This window comes from Bicyclus anynana, chromosome 16 (genome assembly GCF_947172395.1).
Source record: "Bicyclus anynana chromosome 16, ilBicAnyn1.1, whole genome shotgun sequence".
NCBI lineage: Eukaryota > Metazoa > Arthropoda > Insecta > Lepidoptera > Nymphalidae > Bicyclus > Bicyclus anynana.
In genome coordinates, this window is record NC_069098.1 from 10,101,280 (window position 1) to 10,122,948 (window position 21,669).

Here is a 21,669-nt window from a genome sequence, read left to right on the forward strand (position 1 = left end):
TCTCTACAATTTTCGAAAGTTCCTCTCGATTTCTCCAGGATGCCATCATCAGATCCTGACATGAAAAAAATGGGACCACCCTGGAATCAAACCCTTCAAAACAAAAAACGAATTTTCAAAATCGGTCCACAAATGACGGAATTATCGCTGGACATACATAAAAAAAAAAAAAAAAAAAAAAAAAAAAAAAAAACATACATACAGCCGAACGTAGAACCTCCTCCTTTTTGGAAGTCGGTTAAAAAAGATGACGTCATGCGTCGTTCCCTCGCTCTAGGGTTGCCAACTTTTTTTACAAGAAATATAGTATATTCTGGTCTATGACGATTATTAAACAGTATTTTAGAAAAACGAACATTGTCTTTTGGGAAATGCAACCATTCCATCAGTATTTTCTTATGACGTTGTACGTTCAACTAACGTCAGTTAACCGATTGTACAGACAACCGATTTTTTTTAAGGTGATAGTTTACGAGTATTTTGTGTATCAGCATTTACCGGTTGTCTTTTTTTTTCATTATTCCGACATCATCATCATTATTAGCCTATTTTACCTAGTATAGGGTGGCCCTCCGTTTAGGAGAAGGAATATTGAGCTTAGACCCACCATGCTGCTCCATGTTGGCAGTCTTATAGGATAATGTTTCTACTTTTGTAACGATCACAATCTGAAGATAATGACTGGGACTATAGCTTGGCAAATTCGTTCATAACACTCCCGATGGTCCGCGCGGACGGGGAAGGGGGTATATATGCCCCGCGCGCATAACTTCTACCCTCGCAGACCTTCCCTCTGCCCCGCGTACGACTTCACATCCGCGCAGTCCTTCCCCCCGTCGCCCGCAGCTATAACAGCTTAAAGTAAATTCCAAGGCACGAACGAGGTTAGAGAGTCGCTACGAGAACTCGACGCTAATATTTTTAACCAACTGCCACTAAAGATTATGTTTTTCGTGCGTATCGTGTATGTAAATGTGTATGTATGTAAGAATGTTATATTCTTCATTATCTCATCTTCCAAACCGCTGAACAAATCATATATTGAAGATATCGTTAGATTTGTCTTGATAACCCAAGTGTTCGTAGATAGATTAAAATAGAAAAAACTAACACGATGTCTGTGAGACGCTATAGACTCGACTGAAAATAAAATAGAATACTGCAAATAAGTATGAGCATCAAACTAATAGACTCATTGTGAGGATTTAAAAACGGTAAGTATATCATGACTATGTTGTTAAAAAATACAATTAGAAAAACGTTATTTACTGAGAATTTCTTGGAAGAAAGTAAAGCTCAATATTCCATTGCCTGACTCAGTTAGTCTTAAACCTAGGATCTCGAGATCCAAAGCCACGTAGGCTAACCACTGGGCCAACGAGACATTATTCAGTAAAACATCGGAAATATTTCAAGAGAGAGAGATTTAAAACGCCTCAGCATCTTGGCAAACGTTAAAAGGACTACGTTATCGTTTTTTGCCCGTTTTGCTTTTAAACTACGAGTATGCACATAGAGCGTGCCAAGTGTTAAAAGCCTTTGCTTTGACGACCTCCGAGGCGCAGTGGTATGCGCGTTGGATTTACAAGACGGAAGTACTGGGTTCGATCCCCGGCTGGGCTGATTGAGATTTTCTTAATTGGTCCAGGTCTGGCTGGTGGAAAGCTTCGGCCGTGGCTAGTTACCACCCTACGGGCAAAGACGTACCGCCAAGCGATTTAGCCTTCCGGTACTCAGACTAATTAGATAAAGACCTGACTCGCAAGACATTATTTTTCTGTCAACGTATATGATCAACGATCTTATGCGATTATAAACACTGTCTCTAAAGAATCGATGTTGCATAGTTTAAAATCGTGTCCGTCGGTTAAAAACCTCCGTAAAAATACCTTTTTGTGTAGTTATATGGTGTAAAAAACGAACAAAAACTGCTACTTTAGTTTAAAATATGTATGATATTTCCGGTTGTCAAATCGTAAACATCTCAGTTGTGTAGCTCCCGCTTATTTCATGTTTTAAAAATACTTACATACACTTTTATAACGCAACATTTCAAATTACATAAAGTGAAGTGCTGCGAGTGCAGTGAAAACATTGATTTCGCGTTCACTCTGGATATTGGAAGATATTTTGCAAACAAAACTTTGAAAGCAGCAATGCAGTTACCGTTAACTTCGTGTTTAAAATAAACTTCATATTCACTTTTGACATTACAACCACTACAAAGTACAACGAGAAGAGCCGTAGGAACATTGATTCACGTACGTACTTGGTAATAAATTACAATTTTTACAAAAACAAAACAAAAAGGTTAGAATATTTGCATGAATCATAATATTGACCAAGAAGATTGGTGACAGTGACAACTATTGATTCCGACAGTATCTCGGTGTTGCCAACCCAAGGAACCATAGACTACCAATCAAGTTTCACCACACCTCTACGATCTCCAAAAATGGAGGATCAATTTCAACTTTTATTTAATAAAATGAAAAATGAAATGCAAAAACAAACTTTAGAACTAAAAGAATCGATAACTAACACAATAATGGAGAAAATGGAGGAAAAATTACAACCAATCATAGAAGAAAATAAAAACTTGAAAATTAAATTGGAAAACCTTGAGAAAGAGGTGGAAAGCTTGAAAAGAGGAAAGAAACAAAACAATTTAATTATCTTTGGAGTCAAAGAAGGCGAAAAATCTTCACAGGAACTGATACAAAAGGTGAAACAAATATTCGAAAGCGACTTGAACTTGAATTTGGAAGATTATGAAGTAAATAAAATGTATCGAATCGGAAAGGACAATTCGGGTGGTAAACCAAGGCCCATTCTATTTTCCTTCGTAAGTGAATGGAAAAAGAATGAGGTTATGAAAAGGAAGAAAAACTTTAAAGATGTACATGTTGCAGAAGATTACACCAAAGAAGTTTTAGAAAAAAGGAAAATGCTGCAACCGCAACTGATAGAGGAGAGGAAGAAAGGGAATTTTGCATATTTAAAATTCGACAAATTAGTAATAAAAGGAAAGATAAATAACACAAGTAACGACAAAAGAAAAAGAGAAAATTCAACATCACCACAAAATAATATTCAACCAAGGAAACAACAAACTATAAAGACATCAAATACAAACAGATTAAATGCATTCGATTTATTGAGGGCCCGATCCAATTCTCTTCCTTCCAATACAACAGATAATAAGCAATAACAATTAACTATCGGTAAACGGAAAACACAACACTCTTGTAGCAAAAAACATAAAGAAACAACAAAACATAAAACTCCCCCAAGCCGACTGGTCCTCGTGGGGGAAAATGACCAAGACCCTCTAAAGGTAAATAAACCCCATTCCCACAAGGAAAATAAAACAACAGATTATTATATAGCAACTATAAACTGTCGATCTCTTAGAACTCCCGAAAAACTTCAAGAACTAGAACTGGCAATAGAAGAATTAAAATGGGATATAATTGGAATTAGTGAAATGAGAAAATTCGGAGAAGGAATCGAAGACCATGGAAAATATATATTGCACTATAAAGGAGAGACGCCCGGACTATATGGAGTCGGATTCATGGTTAAAAGAAATCTTTTAAACAACATAGAAGAACTTAGAGGAATATCAGAACGTATTGCAATTCTTAATATAAAACTTCCTATTAACGGAGAAAAAGAAGAAAAATGGACTATTATTCAGGCGTATTCGCCCACAGAATCGGATAAAAACGAAGACATAACAAAAATTGAAAAATTCTATAACGATCTCCAAAGTACTATAGAAAACGCATATAAAAACATAATTGTAATGGGAGATTTTAATGGCCAAATTGGAAAACAAAAAAACGGAGAAGAATTCACTTTAGGACGCTATGGAATTGGTAACAGAAGCAAGAATGGCACAAGACTAGTAAACTTTGCACTGGAAACCAGATTAAGCATTCTAAACAGCTTTTATAAAAAGAAACCTTCAAAAAAATGGACATGGATCTCACCTAATGGACTTTACAAGAACGAAATAGACTTTATAATGTCTAACAATACAAAAGTTTTTAAGGACGTATCAGTCATAAATAATTTAAATTTTAATACAGACCACAGGATGGTTCGGGCTACACTGGCAGGAACACGTTCCAAAGAAAAGAGACCATTTCATAATAAATACTCAACCATTCAATATACAGGCAACACAGAATTATTGCTCAATAATCTAAAAACATCACTAGATAACGAGTTTAAGAACCAAGAATCATTACAAGAAAAATACAACAAATTGTTAAACCAAATAAAAATTGTAACTAGGAAAACAAACACGAATGACAAAAAAGGAATCTCACTTAAAATCAAAGAATTACTTGGAGAAAGGAAAAACCTTATACGACAAGAAAAAAGTAAATATAACCGTCAAAAGATAACAGAAATAAGTAAAAATATTAGCGAACAACTTAGAAAAGAAAGGAAAACAAAACGACTAAATACTATGAAAAATTATATAGAAAAAACAGGAGGAATAAAAAAGGCGATAAAAGTATTAAACCAAAAGAAAGATTGGATACCAAGTTTAAAAAAGAATGATGGTAAAATCTCTGGGAAAAGAACTGAAATACTAAAAACCGCTACTGATTTCTACCGAAATCTATACCAAAGTCAATTTGACTCACAAGTCGTAAAAACACATCCTCCAACAGAGGAAGAGCAAATACCTGAAATACTAAAAGAAGAAACCATAAACGCTATTAAAACACAAAAATATGATAAAGCACCTGGACCAGACCTTATCACTAACGAAATACTAAAAACTACGCTACCAGTTATTGCACCAAAACTTACAGATATATTTAATGAAATTATAAGTACAGAAGAGATTCCAGAGGACTGGACTAAATCGACCATCATTCTGTTACATAAAAAAGGTGACAAGGAAGATATAACAAATTACAGACCTATAAGCTTAATGTCCAATGTTTACAAAGTATTTTCAAAAATAATATTATCGAGAATTAGCAATATCCTTGAAGAAAATCAGCCTAAAGAACAAGCTGGATTCCGAAGAAATTTCTCAACTATAGACCACATTCATGCTGTCAGACAAATCATACAAAAATTTAAAGAATACAATAAAACTTACTACCTAGGGTTTGTGGATTTTAATAAAGCCTTCGATACGCTAGAGCACGCATTTATTTGGAATGCCCTAGAAATGCAAGGCGTAGCACCAAAATACATACGTATTCTAAAAAACGTGTACGCAGAGGCTACAGCGCAAGTAAAGCTAGAATCTACAGGCGACGAATTTTTTATTAAACGAGGTGTACGTCAAGGAGATCCTATCTCGCCAAAATTATTTACATCCGTCCTTGAAGTTATATTCAGGCACCTGGAATGGGCCGACAAAGGAATAAATATAAACGGCGAACACCTGAGTCACCTACGTTTCGCAGACGATTTAGTTTTGTTTTCAGACAATTCAGAAAGCCTAGAAATAATGTTGCAACAACTAGCGAACGAAAGTGATAAGGCAGGTTTAAAAATGAATTTAACAAAAACAAAAGTTATGTCAAATTCTACACAAACGAAAATAATAAAAATAAATAATGAGGAAATAGAATACGTAAATGAATATATATACTTAGGACAGCTAATATCAACCAAAGAATGTATGCAAAAAGAAATAGAAAGAAGAACGGCTAATACTTGGAAACGATATTGGTCATTCAGTGAAGTCATGAAAAATAAAGACATGCCTATGAAAGAAAAAAGAAAAATTTTCAACATGTGTATTTTACCATGTTTGTTATACGGGTGTCAAACTTGGGCATTGACAGAACAACTGGAAAATAAAATAAAAATTTGCCAGAACGGAATAGAGAGAAGCACTATAGGAGTCAAAAGAAAGGACCGAGTAAAATTAAAAGACATAAAAAGCAAAACTAAATTCAAAAATGCATACACAACTTACAAACAACTAAAGTGGAGATGGACAGGGCATATGATAAGAGAAAAGAAAGATAAATGGACCAGGACAATAACGGAATGGTACCCGAGAGACAGCAAGAGAAACAGAGGCAGACAGACTAAAAGGTGGGAAGATGATATTAGGAGCATAGCGGGGCCAATATGGTCTCGTATAGCAAGAAATAGAATACAATGGAAAACTTTAGAGGAGGCCTTTGTCGGAAGACAAGCTGCAGACTAACGACCGTTTGCCGATAGTAATTGTTATTATTATTTACTAAAAAAAAAAAAAAAATGTAATTTTATTTAAAGATTTGTATATTAATAAGTAATTTGGCAAATAGTAAAGTACTTTTTAAAATGTACACTGTAAACAAAACTCAGCAATAAAGGCTTTTTATTTATTTATTTTATTATGTATGAAATCTAAGCTAGTTTTCCTTAGAAAATGACAGAAAATTTTGTTCGTGAATTTGGGTGCGATACTAGTCCTTCTGTATTTAGTCTAAGTACGATGTCGTGTAGAAACCGAAAAGGAGTGTGGATTTTCATCCTCCTCCTAACAAGTTAGCCCGCTTCCATCTTAGACTGCATCATCACTTACCATCAGGTGAGATTGTAGTAAAGGGCTAACTTGTAAAGAATAAAAAAAAAAACCATCGGAATACGCAGAAAAACCTCTATAGCTCCACGATAAAGGTGCTGAACTCAACACTGAGAGGTCTCGGGTTCGATTCCTGCCCCCTATCATAGCACCTGCTAATGCTATACTAAAACAGACATTCTTATTAATTGAATGGGAAAATACAACATGTTGGTCAATTAAAGAAAATGTAGGTATGTCCAATATTTTTAAAAAATATATACCATCGAAGCTTAGGTATATATTTAAACTGTACTACTTAGGGTTGAACGTATTGAATTGGAGTTTATTATAGGAGAACAAATCGGCTGGAGCAATCCATACTATTATTATATATGCGATAGTATGTCTGTCTGTCCATTTAGTATAATGATTTTTGATTCCATGATAAATGAATGTAGAACTTGGACTACTTTTTTCGATATAAAAAAATATAATGGAAAGTCCTTCCTTCAGTACTTACTTTTATGGTAGGAGCATGAGCTGACAAACTTTCGGTTTTTATAAAACTAGCAGACGCCCGCGACTTCGTCCGCGTGGAATTAGTTTTTCACAAATCCCTCGGGAAGCCTATGTGTTAATCCATGCTATAATATCTCAATACCAAATTACAGCTAATTTGGTTCAGTAGTCGAGGCGTGAAATAGTAACAAACATTAATATCATCAATATCATTAATTTTCGAAAATCTCGGGAAACCATGAATTTTTTTGGGATAAAAAGTAGCCTATGTGTTAGTCTAGACTAAAATCTATTTCCATTCCAAATTTCATCATTTCGTTAAAGAGTAACAAGCATCCAAACATCCATACAAACTTTCGCGTTTATAATATTATTAGGATGAGGAAGGTCTGGGGTCCACGGGCTCATAGTCTATTAGATATTGAAGGTGGAAATGTGTCGCGCAACGTGTCAAAGAGCACAATGTTAGAGGTGTCGCACCGCTCATTAGATCGCGAGGGGCTAATGAGACGAGATGATATCAGCGGGCCAGTGCACTTTCACTTCTAAGGGCAGCCAATGAATATGCAAACAGATGGCACACTTAGTTAGTATATGGACTGAAACGAAAATCTATACTTATAAGTAGTTTGTTCGTTAGTTTGGTTAAACGCGTTTACCTCTGGAAGTAGTGTATCATTTTGAAAAATATTTTGTGTTGAAGAAGTCCATTTATCGAGAAAGGCTACCAGGCTTATAGTTAACACGAACCGAACCTTTTGAGAACTTCCATTGCGTAAACGTAAACGGTTGAAGTTACGCGAAAATCATGTGTGATGGAATTGTATTCCTCTAACTTAAAAAACATCTGCGACATCATTATGACTATCTATTAAAGTTAACTTTTACCGAGAGTTACCGAAAAAACCGATCAGTAAAAAGAACATAGGTACGAAAATGTTTATATCTTTTAGTTTAAGGCATCTTTAAAGTCGGTTTAATTTTTTTTTTAAAAAGATTTTATATTATAACTGTAACAGATATGACAGGCTTCTGTATATAGTCGCAGAAGTATTCTCCGTGGTATTAGATCGTGAGGAAGCTAATAAGAAGATCTTATCGGTCGAGCTACTTTCACTTTTAAGGGCAAGCAAAGATTATGCAGACAGATGCGTCACATACTAATTTTCTATTCAAACATTTGCAAGCGTTCTCCGTATAATCAAAACACGCCCAATCGATGGCACCCATAGCAATTTAAGGCAGCTGCGTTTGACATTAATGCTTTCAATGAATATTTCATTAGGAAACAAATTGTGCAATATTTTTCATTGTAGACAAGAACTGTCATGGAGCATGTTATTAATTATTTATTAGTCATACATGAGAAAAGTATTTCAACACGTGTTACCATCTGAACTCCTACTAGATGCGATATTGTTATTATTATCATGTCATATCATTCATAAAGGAGCTATAAAACTTAATATTATTTTATTTAGAACATCTTAAGTAGGGTTCTAACCTAGGCAACGTATGATTTTAGTAGATTGGCAAGATTAATGTGTATGTATTAATAAAATGGAACTAAATGTCATAATACATCATATCTGAATAATATATTTTATTTTATTAACATGATTATAAGCTAAACGCATATTTATAAATTTGAGTATAAGGTGTAAATTACATTTTAACACCTACTTTAGATATCAACAATGTCAAAAATCTGCATAAATACATAGTTTTTCACATATAGTACAATACTTAATCCATAAACTGGTCTAGTCAATAATAAATAGAAACTTGAGCTTGTGCATGAATATGTCATGTTATAGTGATCTAACAATAAAGTTGTGATACGTTGCAATAAATCCTAAAGGTAGGTAGGAAACTGTAGCAATTTATAAGACTGTAAAGTAGGACATGTCATTTCTGCATGTTCCAGCATCTATATTAAATGGGAACGCAAATCTTGAGTACAAAGAGCTGACCATATTTCAGCTTGTGGCTTCCTAAGAAATACGATGTTTACCGTATATGGACTATTTGATCTTTGCCTAACCTTATGGTCGCAATATATTTGCATTTGTAAGTACGTAGATGGATCTATTTCATAAATATCTAATTACGCCTTTAGACAGTGTTTTAGGATAACTAATCCAAAGATATCTATAATTTGCTTCTAACATGAAGCCCAGATGCTTTAGCCGTAAACGAAAAGTTTGTGCCATTCATCTGAAATAGGTAAATTGTACTTAGAAGTACCTATACTGTGATTTGATTTTCAATAAACAATAAAATTATTTTGCGTAATTCAATTGCAAATACACAATATTCAATTTGCAATTGAATGTTCTCGAGTCAACATCCAGAGGATCAATGCATTGTGCACGCTATACAACCACTTGGACTAGGACATGGATTTATCTTTTCGTGAAAAATCCTACTAATGTTATAAACGCGAAAGTTTGTATGGATGTTTGTTACTCTTTAACGCCGCTACTACTGAAGCGATTTGGCTGAAATTTGTAATGTGAATAGCTTTTACTCTGAATTAACACAGAGGCTATTTTTCATCCCGAAAAAATCCATGGATTCCCAAGATTTGCGAAAACCTGATGATTTTGATGGTGCGAATGTTTGTTACTCTTTCACGCCTCGATTACTGAACCGAACTGAAGAAACATAGCATCGCTCATCGTAGCAACCACGAACACTCTGCCAAGAGTTCACAAGAGATTTATAGTAAGTAAAGTAAAGCAGTATGGCCGTGAAAAGATAACAGACAGACAGACAGATTATAATATTAGTATGGAGTATGGATATGGACGGATAAATTATGGATATATTTTATTCTTTACAAGTTAGCCCTTGACTACAATTTCACCTGATGATGCAATCTAAGATGGAAGCGGGACAACTTGTTAGAAGTTGGATGAAAGTCCACACCCGTGGATGATGATGATGGAACGCTAAATCGCTTGACGGTACGTCTTTGCCGAAGCCGATTCGAGTATGACCTCAGTATACTTATATGTAATTTAGAGTCACCCTACGTTACCTAGAATATCAACTAAGTCTATATTTTTCACATATATAAATATTTACTCTTATATCTTATATGTTCAACTTTCAAAATTCATTTATTTCAATTAGGCTTAGTTTACAAGCACTTTTGAAAAGTCAGGATTATGTCATAATTTAATTTAATCTAATGGCAATAATAGTCGAAAACTTAAAACTAAAGTTACGAGGTTTCCAAAGCGCCTTGGTCTGAGAAGAGCCCATAACAAACTCAGCCAAGGTGTATTTATTTTGTTTACCACCATTTTACAAACTTATTTAAAACTAAGTACACAGTCGTATAATACAGTTCAACACCAAGTTTTTTTATTATTTATTTATTCATCTTTAATATAAAAATAAATCGCAAAATGCGTTGGTAAGCGCATAACTCAACAACGCCTGGACCAATTTGGCCAATTCTTTTTTTAAAATGTTCGTTGAAGTTCTAGGATAGTTTATACGGCGAGAAAGATTCGAAAAATTGTCGGAAAAACCACAAAAATAGGCCTTTTCTTTTTCCCATACAAATGTTTTCTAACTAAAACGTAGTCAATATGAGCTTTATTGTTATTGTATAAAGTTCATATTAATAATAATTAGAAAACTGGGTAGGGATAGGGTAGGGCAGGGTAGGGGTAGGGTAGGGGTAGGGTATGGTAGGGTAGGCTTGGGGGTAGGGTTGGGTTAGTTGAAAGTTTACATCGAGTTTCACGCGGACGAAGGGCGGGCGTCCGCTAGTTAACAATATAATAAGACTTTCCTAAAAGCTTGCATTTAATAAACACTTCGAACTTTTTGAGAGACATTCTAGTGGCTTCATGTTCTTTAAGTAAACTACATTACATACGTCATACTCCACTTTCAATACGTAATTCATATAATTTACATCTACTTACATGTAAATAACGGTAGCTAGAAAAGAGAAATGTCATCGACGCGGCTAGGGGGCTAGTAGAGCACTCACCTTTGCTTTACCCATTTACCTACGTTCGTACTTGTAGTGTAATACGTTCTCGCATATACGGGTTCACTTCCGGTCATTATAAAACTGCTGATCTATACGCTATGCTAAGCCATGATATACGGCCTCCGTGGCGCAGTGGTGTGCGCGGACGATTTACAAGATGGAGGTCCTGGGTTCGATCCCCGGCTGGGCCGATTGAGGTTTTCTTAATTGGTCCAGGTCTGGCTGGTGAGCTTCGGCCGTGGCTAGTTACCACCCTGCCAGCAAAGACGTACGCCAAGCGATTTAGCTTTCCGGTACGATGCCGTGTAGAAACCGAAAGGGGTGTGGATTTTCATCCTCCTCCTAATGCATCATCACTTACCATCAGGTGAGATTGTAGTCAAGGGCTAACTTGTAAAGAATAAAAAAAAAAAGGTCCTGGGTTAGTTCCCCGGCTGGGCCGATTGAGGTTTTCTTAAATGGTTTATGTCTGGCTGGTGGGAGGCTTCGGCCGTGGTTATTTACCACCCTGCCAGCAAAGACGTACGCCAAGCGATTTAGCGTTCCGGTAACGGATGGGATCTTGATTGATAGGTATAATCGATGCTGAAGCAAAAAATATATTTCTTTTAATTTTAGTCTGTCTGTCTGTCCATATTTAATGTTGACGCTCACGCTGAAACTACTGAATAAATTTAAATGAAACTTGGCCCAATTTTAAACCACAATATGTAGAAGGCTGTACAAACATTCGGTAGATGATGATGTAAATAGATGATTGTGCTTTACTAGTATTTAGTATTTCTACAACTAACTAGTAATTGAGACAAAGAGATATGGTCTATTCTATAGCAAAGCCTTTAGATTTTCGATTAAATTAGTATTATCTCATAATATAAATCGTACACAGTTAAAATTCCTTATCTATAATAGTTATTCACGTTTTCAATAATTAATTATGAAACCGCAAACAAAACCGCGCATATTTCATTAGCAACAGAAACCACACAAGGAAATGCTGGCGATAATTGAAATTAATATTAAAACCAATCAATTCAAATATTGGCTCTTTTGATACATTCGTAAAAGGTTTTGCTATAACAGAAATGAAGGAATTTTTAAAAAAAATATCCATGCTTTTAACAATAAGTTATTAAAACAAATAAAAGCTGTTATCATTGTATAAATGTTATAAACAGATAAAGATTATAAATATTGTTGAAACGTTATCATCATCATTAACAACCCCTATTTGGCTCACTGTTGAGCACGAGTCTCCTCTCAGGATCAGAGGGGTTAGGCCTTAGTCCACCACGTTGGCCCAATGGGGATTAGCAGACTTCACACACGCAGAGAATTAAGAAAATTCTCTGGTATGCAGGATTCCTCATGATGTTTTTCCTCACCGTGTATCAAACACGTCATATTTAATTTCTTAAAATTTACACAACTGAAAAGTTGGAGGTGCATGCCCCGGACCGGATTCGAACCCACACCCTTTGGAATTGGAGGCAGAGGTATATCCACTGGGCTATCACGGCTCCACTAGATACCAGACTAAATACATCCATCGTACAAAAGTGTGTTTTTATTTCTAAAGTATCCTTTCCTAGTATTTCCCTCAGCTGAAGACAATTACATCACAGTAGCAATGACTCGTAATTGTGCAGTCGTAAACTGATCATCAGTTGCCGAGGCAGGTGCGTTTACTGGTTTTGTATTTGTGCCCATCGCGAACACGTCGATAAAAATAGAGAGGCGACTGCGACGGCATTCGAAATGCCTGCAAGATAAAAAACTAAAAATCGTATATATCGTAAATATTATTATCTAAAAGGAAGAAGTGAGCTTGATTCTATAGGCAATAAAGAAAGGAGCGAACTTTTTACCCGCTTTATGTAAAGGAATGTAAATGTTTTCCAACTTAATCAGACCTTTACAAATATTTTTCTCGAATCTGGACGAACTTGAATAAATATGCGTAAAAATGCGTTAAATCTCATACAAAACTAAGAGATAAAGATTTATACATTTAGCTAATATAGCGATTTGGCCTTGTATATTAAACGACATTTCGTTTAAGGCTCATTAGCGATGACTAAAAGCGTTAAAACTATGCATTATTAACAAGACATTAGCATAATTTCGTCGCGTGCGAGGTCACAGCTTGATGCCATTTTTGTTATGAGTTTACATTATGATTTGTGATTGTGTACTAACAAGAAGTATTTTGCGTAAACAAAAACACAATACATTTCTTATGTAATCAAAATTTATGGACCTAGAAGATTCCTGACCTGATGTTAATTGAACTAGAATACAATAGGGAACTTATGCTTTCCTAATAACTACAAATCATGCCCACGGGTAATGGTGGCAAGGTGGCAATATTGGCTACATTTCTGCGTTGGACAGACAGGCTAATCCTTTGTGCAAAAAATTAGTTCTTCTATCACCAGTCGAGGCAACTAGCCGTGGTGTAATAATTTGGAGAATTTTTGAAGCACTGCGACTGCATGGCCCAAGGGTCTCCACGACAAAAGGAAGAAATATATAACTCTCGGCATATTATCGTTGTAAACATACAACGATAAAATCTCAAGGGGTCTCAATATTCCAAAATATACGCAGTTTATGAAATAGTGGCTATCAAAGTTGTACTAGACGCTATCTTTGATTTCTTTGTTTTTTTATGAACTTTATATCTAAACAAGTAGAAGCTAGTAAGTAGAAGCTAGAAAGTTAATCGACGTAGTAAGTAGGATTGGCAGTGGTAGTGGACGGGCCATATTTGTCACAGAACAGATAGCGGCTGGGACAGACGTGTTCTGGAGTGGAGACCACGTACCAGCAAGCGCATTGTAGGATGCCCTCCAGTCAGATGATCTGACGACATTAAGAAGGTAGTGGGGAGTGGCTGGAGGAGGAATACGGATGTTCTGGAGTGGAGACCACGTACCAGCAAGCGCAGTGTAGGACGCCCTCCAGCCAGATGGTCCGACGACATTAAGAAGGTAATGACTGGAGGAGGAAGGCGGAGGATCGTGTGTGGTGGCGCGCTCTCGGAAAGGCCTATGTCCATCAGTGGACGGATACAGGCTGATGACATTTAGGAACTTCATGCTGTTTTTGTTATGACTTGTTAATTTAGCAGCATTACCTACGCATATCTACAAAACATCTTACGTCATCTTATCTTATCATCCTCATCAACAGTATCTTATCTTGAATGTCTATCGTAATGATACCACAATACTATGCCATCACAATTCACGATTTGCGTAGGTAGGTACTAGATAATAAATTTCTGTTACACCCATCTTCTATGTAAGCCTGGGGGCTAAAGATCCACGCCATTTGTTGTAGAAACATTGTGAATGTTCACGCACAAGCTCTTTCACTTCATAGACCCTTTACATAGTTATGATTTTCACAGTGTATATTTTTGTTTGTTTATTAAGGCCACAACAACTAATACAACAAATGCATTCCCAAGTATATATTCACATGACTGCGTTTTTAAAACATGGCGCATTTTATCGAACACTTTCAATTTTTGTTTAAGTTTTTAACACAAAACTTCATTACAGTTAAAAATTTACAAGAAATCAATATCAGGTAAGTAGGAGGTCTACCCAACACGGAAAAACATGGCAAGGGGTCTACGACACAAAAAAGTTTGGGTAACTCTGAAATAGACCTTCATTCAACTTTATACTATACGCTGCGCACGCCAACGCATCGCTTTTTTAACTCTCGTGTGAATAACGCCTTTATTTAAACCAATTACTTTAAAATTTTAGTAGAACTAACCGTTACTGCACATAAACTGACAATGTCCAATGAATCAGTGATTCGTGCGAATACAAATTTTGGTGTAGGTACTCGGATGTTTTGTCGGATATGTGTGCAATAATTTTGAAATTGTTCTACTTCCGCGATTTTCGTAAAACTCTGATCTAATTCTTTTTTTTAATATTTTCCATATCTTTTAAATATGACTAATTCCCGTTTCCACGGAAAACCCCTCTAACTTGTCGGAAAAAGCTGTGTTAGGAGTGGGTACGACAATAGTCTACCGGGCGGATATCAAACCACCACCCTCTCTGATGAGTACGGCCCCTTAACCACTAAGTTATTGAAGCTTTATTCGGCTGAAACTTTCGTTCCAGTTCGTTCGTAGTTCGTAAAGAATAATGCGAAGGCGGGCATGCATTTTTCCTTGAAAATATTGCATTTATTTACGAATTGATATAATAAATAAATAATTTAACGAGACCAATTATACGTTATTGTAGTCTACACTATAATCAGAGTACGGAGGAACGTGATCTTTCAAGCTTGCGTCAGATTCAGGTAAATTGCCAACATTAAAGGAAATCATGTACAACATCAAGGATTCATTATTTTGATGTACAAAAGGCATCCCACCTCATTATGCTATCTGTCATAAATACAAGCCACTTTCGTCCGTATTGTTATAACAATAAGAAATTGAAAACTTAACGATATAAGGGAGTAATATCTGGTCGGATGAATACTCAAAGATCATCTACCCTTTAATCCAAAATGGAGTAAGCTTCTTCATATAAATAGTTATAAATACAATATTGAACGAGTGTGTGTCTTAAAGTGAAAATTAAAACGAAAAACACATCTCTACAAAAGTTACAGGTAGGTCCACCTACTACTACCTCTGTAATGCCCAGTTCGGACTACTTAAGTATTTTAGTCGAGTACGAATGTTCTTTGGGCGGTAGCAAGTAGTTTATAGTACTCGTATAAAATACTAAAGTAGTCCAAACTAGGCACAAGAGCAGTGGACGTTCTTAAAGGCTTATTGCGATTATATATCTATTGTTAAATCCGCCTAGTCCATTCAATATTATTAAAAAAAACTACTTGTAATACTTTTTATTATCATCTTTATTAATCTATACTAATATTATAAAGCTGAAGAGTTTGTTTGTTTGTTTGATTGAACGCGCTAATCTCAGTTACCACTGGTCCGATTTGAAAAATTCTTTCAGTGTTAGATAGCCCATTTATCGAGGAAGGCTATAGGCTATATAATATCCCAGTATTCCTACGGCAACGGGAATCACGCGGGTGAAACCGCGCAGCGTCAGCTAGTAACAAATTACAATTTAGAAACTTGTCTACGTGTTTGTATGCTAATCCCCAAAACTACTACTCGCACGCACTATAACTGCACGAATATATTATGTTATTCGTGCAGTTCACAGGTACACTAAACATAAGTTCGAGCTTTAATGCATTAACCATTTGTTAAGGGCAAAAATAAACCTGCTGCGTCATAAAACAATTCGTGCCCAAGGTGAGTATTGTATTGTACGACCGCTTTATCCGTCCATCTGTCATGAAACGCGTGAACAATTTGTCGACATCCCAACCTTGACCTGTCACGAATTACGATACATCTCCAAACGAGTTTAGGCATAAGCCGATTGTGTAATAATTGACAGAAAAATATACTTATTAGTCAACAGCATAGGTCAACGTGGCCGCGACTTGAGTGTCAAATTATAGAGTCAATGAAGACTTCTAAATATTAATTAATCAAATATCTTTGCTTATTTAATTTAATTCGTCAATTATTATACTTTGTCGAAATTCAAAACCTACAGTAGGTTGTATGAGTGTACACTAGTATTTATGATAATCATCATCACCATCATTAATAACCCATATTCGGCTCACTGATGAGCTCGAGTCTCCTCACAGAATGAGAGGTCTTTAGGCTTAGTTCACCACGCTGGCCCAATGCGGATTAGCAGACTTCACATACGTAGAGAATTAGGAAAATTCTCAGGTATGCAGGTTTCCTCACGATGTTTTCCTAATAAATAATAAGCAACTGCTAAGTTTTTTGCCGGCTCAGTAGAATCTGACGACCGGTACTAGGATCAGTGCAATCAAGCAAACTTGCACATGCACTATTCAGAATTTCATTTGACTTCTCTGCTATAGAACCACAGTTTATCTGAAGGTTCGTAGCACAAATATAAATAGGTAACAATGCTTTAACATAGTAATATTATTTCTTAATTGTCTACATTTCCAAAGAAGGATTAAACTCAAATCCGTCTATTTCTAACTAAAACTAGCTGACGCCGCCGCCGACTTCACCCGCGTGGTTTCCGTTCCCGTAGGAATACGGGGATAATATATAGCCTATAGCCTTCCTCGATAAATGGGCTATCTAACACCGCAAGAATTTTTCAAATCGGACGAGTAGTTCCTGAGATTAGCGCGTTCAATCAAACAAACAAACTCTTCAGCTTTATAATATTAGTATGGATTGTTGGTCTTAGTCTTAGTACTTAGGTAACGTTTCAAAATCTTGAATACCACAAATCACTAGCTAGTTATGCACTAGGATCTGCGAACTTAGATACGTATACTGTAGCGTTTGCGTAAACTTTCCTTTTGTAAAAAACAGATGGTAAATATAGCCTTTACTTAGACAGTTAAAGAAAAGTAGATTTCTATAAATGGGCTTTTGCAAAACATCAAATTCACACAATACATACCAGATACCTAGTCCTATACAGTGTCCATAATCCAATATCGAATAGAACCTCTTATGATAATGTTTGTTTAGGCAATACGATTCATCATTATGCAGCGTTTGCGTAAGTGAGCAGTGTCAATATTTGCTCGCTACGGCTAACCTGAAAGGTGCCTCTTGAATACACGCTAAAAACCTTTACGATCTCGACAGCAAAAGCGCAAAATCGTAGCGTCGAATAGTACATAACAACTCTTATCATATCTACTACAGTTTGAAAACCTCGTAACTTCAATTTAAAGTTTTTGATTTTGATTATCAGCTATCCATACTTTTAATATTATAAATATGAAAACGGAGCGACGAATTGACGTAATTTTTTAAGTGGAGAGAGTTGGAAGGATGGAAAGCGATATAGGCTACTTTTTATCTCTTTCTAACCCTCCACTTCCCGTAAATTCTGCAATTTTCAAGGTAGAAACAGAACATTGGTATGCAGACTATTCGTGACTAAAAAAACTGTGCATCATTTTTTCTTTGAAAACCCGCCCCCAACTTCTTAAAATTACCTGATACCTACCGACTACCGACTCCTCAGAAAATTTGAATTTTCGGTGAAAACATTATATATTACATGTTTTTTTTTTTTTTTTTTTTTTTTATTCTTTACAAACTAGCCCTTGACTACAATCTCACCTGATGGTACAGTGATGATGCAGTCTAAGATGGAAGCGGGCTAACTTGTTAGGAGGAGGATGAAAATCCACACCCCTTTCGGTTTCTACACGGCATCGTACCGGAACGCTAAATCGCTTGGCGGTACGTCTTTGCCGGTAGGGTGGTAACTAGCCACGGCCGAAGCCTCCCACCAGCCAAACCTGGACAAATTAAGAAAATCTCAATCTGCCCAGCCGGGGATCGAACCCAGGACCTCCGTCTTGTAAATCCACCGCGCATACCACTGCGCCACGGAGGCCGTCAAAACATATGTAATAAAATGCAGAGCTTTCCGTGTCTATAAAAAGTAATCCTGGTCGTAGATTATTTAAAAATGTATCAAGATAACTAAGCTGTCTCAACAGATAAAACATTAATTCAAAATTAATTATGGAAATAATAAATTAGTAGACTCTACCTTTTAAAAATAGAATAGTTGCTGCCGAAAGCATTATTAAACGATAAAAGATAAAGATACTCACAGGTAGGTCTAACCGGATAATCCTTGAACAAGAAAAATGTTAATTTGCCTATTTGAAAAACTATTCATTGTTTTTTATAAATAGCTCGTGACCATGAAACAAGTGGGCACCTATTTAGTTATTTGGCAGCGACGAACACTATTTTTTGCTTCTGCTTCGCTAGTTATTAAGATGATAATTAAGATTTACTGCTTTGAGAGACAAAAGAAAAAATAAACATACCAAATGAAAACAATAGGTGCGTAGCCTGGGAGAGGCGTTGTAGATAAAGTTTGGCAAATTGTTTAGAGTTCAACGTTCCCAGTAACAAAAGCAGTATAAGTAGGTACTTAAGCAAATTATGAGTTCAGGTGACCGCGGATGTTATTCATAACAGTTTTATGTGAGTCATTCAACTGCATATTGACTTGAAAAAACTAAATCCGGTGGTTCTATTATGTTTAATACTTCGTTATCAACCTACATTCGGCTCACTGCTGAGCTCGAGTCTCCTCTCAGAATGAGAGGGGTTATGCCAATAGTCCACCACGCTGGCCCAATTTGGATTGGCAGACTTCACACACGCAGAGGATTAAGAAAATTCTCTGGTATGAAGATCTTTTCCTTCACCGTTTGAGACACGTGATATTTAATTTAGTTTAATACTTAGCAATAGGTAATTGCAAACATTAACCTGTTTAACAGTTTGTAGAAAAGCTCTACAATATAATAATTCATTTTTAAATTATTTAATTATTTTTCTGACCAATGAGTTCAAACCATTCTTCACTATGATGACCTACCACGTAAATAGACGTAGATTTTTAAATTTTATAAGTTTTCAAACTCTCAACAACATATTATTTAGAACCAAACTTTTTGCCAAGACCAATGAGAGCAAATACGTTGCTATAATCTTGTTTAGTTTAGGAGTTTTTATAGCCACCTCCCGACCCTGCACCATTTTGTTATCGACCCATATTCGGCTCACTGCTGAGCTCGAGTCTCCTCTGACAATGAGAGGGGTTAGGCCAATATAGTCCACCACGCTGGCCCAATGCGGATTGGCAGACTTCACACACGCAGAGAATTATGAAAATTCTCTAAGGTCATATCCATTGGGCTATGACGGTTCACTAGACCTAATATATTTAATCTATACTAATATATAAAGCTGAAGAGTTTGTTTGTTTGATTGAACGCGCTTATCTCAGGAACTGATCCGATTTGACAAATTCTTTCAGTATTAGATAGCCCATTTATCGGGGAAGGCTATAGGTTATATATTATTTCCATATTCCTTCGGGAACGAGAACCACGCGGGTGAAACCGCGCGGCGTCAGCTAGTACGAAATATACGCAAATATACAAATCCAATTCACTAATAAAGCTTTTTTCTTTATTTCTTCTTTCTTTCAATCCAAGAACGTCACTAAATAGTGCTAATTTTGCTTCTAAAAGTTAAGGAAGGGTAAATTAAATAAAAACTCTTTTAAATTATTCTCTTAGAAATATTTAGAAATATTTATAATATTTCTTTCAAGCATAAGTAAGTGCTAAAATGTACATCGTGCGGTACCAGCCTAGATAGTTGTTTGAAAACAAACACCGCGGGCAAATGGGACGGATGCGTGGTACAATCCGGTCTGCAGTCCGTACCACTTGTGTACCACGGTCCACGGAACCCGGCATCGATGTCCACGGCAAGTGAGTGTCCGAGAAAAAAGTGTAGAAAGAGCACCTACTGTGCGGAACGTCGGATTCTATTAGAGAAACGGCCGACAGCCAAACTAGTTTTACTTTACAGTTAGTGTATAGCCTCTCGTCTCATTCTGCGACGATACTAAACCGAAGGTCGCGGTAACTCGAGCGGGGCTAATTCGGAATTTGTTAGTTGACGATTGGGTACCGATCGACTTAATGGGCTTATCATCGGAACTGTGGATAATCGGTGGACATCGAAATTCTGAGGTCATTTGATACCTGCAATCCTGCAAATCACTTGATTTGTATAAATTAAAATGAGATTAGGGCTAATACAGTCATAACGTGCTAGCCAAGTGGAACGTCGACAGATCTGGATCATTGGATAGAAGCAGGCGTTACTTTGCGGAAGTTCATCATGATTATATAATGATTTATTATTTTGCTATCATCCGCGAAAATTCGGCGAACCCATGCGACAACGTCACCCAGGTCCGACAAAATACTCTCTACGTACGTACAACTCTGCAATTGCACGTTGTAGAGTCAACATCTCCTGAGGATGCTCCGGTTTCGGGGTGAAACGTACGTAGAGAGTATTTTGTCGGACCTGGGTGACGTTGTCGCATGGGTTCGCCGAATTTTCGCGGATGATAGCAAAATAAATAAATCATTATATAAGATCTGGATCACGTGACCTGTCGATCGCAAATGTCATTCCCATACATTTTTCTAGTTTTCGAAGCGTTAGCGATCGTAGAAAGAGAATCGACGTACCACTTGGCTAGGGGGCTGGTGTTTAGTTTAGGTGTAGCTTAGTGATTTTGTGATCATGACGAAAATTATACCTGGCTGAGTTTGTTGTATCTGGTAAACTATATCAGAGTTCAGCTTTCTTAGTTTTCAGATTCATACTCTTGATTTTTAACTAACTGCGCAACTCACATAACACAGTATCCGATTAGTCAGTTAGTCACACAGTGGCTTAACATCAAACTGTCAACAAATGCCCTTAGTTCACTTAAGTTAAGCAGTTTCACCATTTTATTAAAACATAAAATTAATTAACTATATTATATAACTTAACTGACATGTTGATCTATTTGCTTCCTGGGTTCATCAGTTCAACAATTTGTACAAAGAAAATTTTGCTTGATTAAGCAAACTTTTTAAATTTTCAAAGTAGTTAGGTACATATTAT

The 21,669-nt window shown here is 36.2% G+C and overlaps 2 protein-coding genes across 2 annotated transcripts in view; one reads left to right on the forward strand and one right to left on the reverse strand.

The window, feature by feature from the left end:
* LOC112048176 (apoptosis-stimulating of p53 protein 1) overlaps window positions 1-21,669 on the reverse strand; it is a 371,714-nt gene that overhangs the window by 346,190 nt on the left and 3,855 nt on the right. The window lies entirely within an intron of this gene.
* LOC112048177 (uncharacterized) lies at window positions 1,759-6,363 on the forward strand. The gene has a single exon (XM_052886206.1). It carries the CDS (start codon window positions 2,456-2,458, stop codon window positions 3,209-3,211), a length of 756 nt encoding a protein of 251 aa, XP_052742166.1. The 5' UTR covers window positions 1,759-2,455; the 3' UTR covers window positions 3,212-6,363.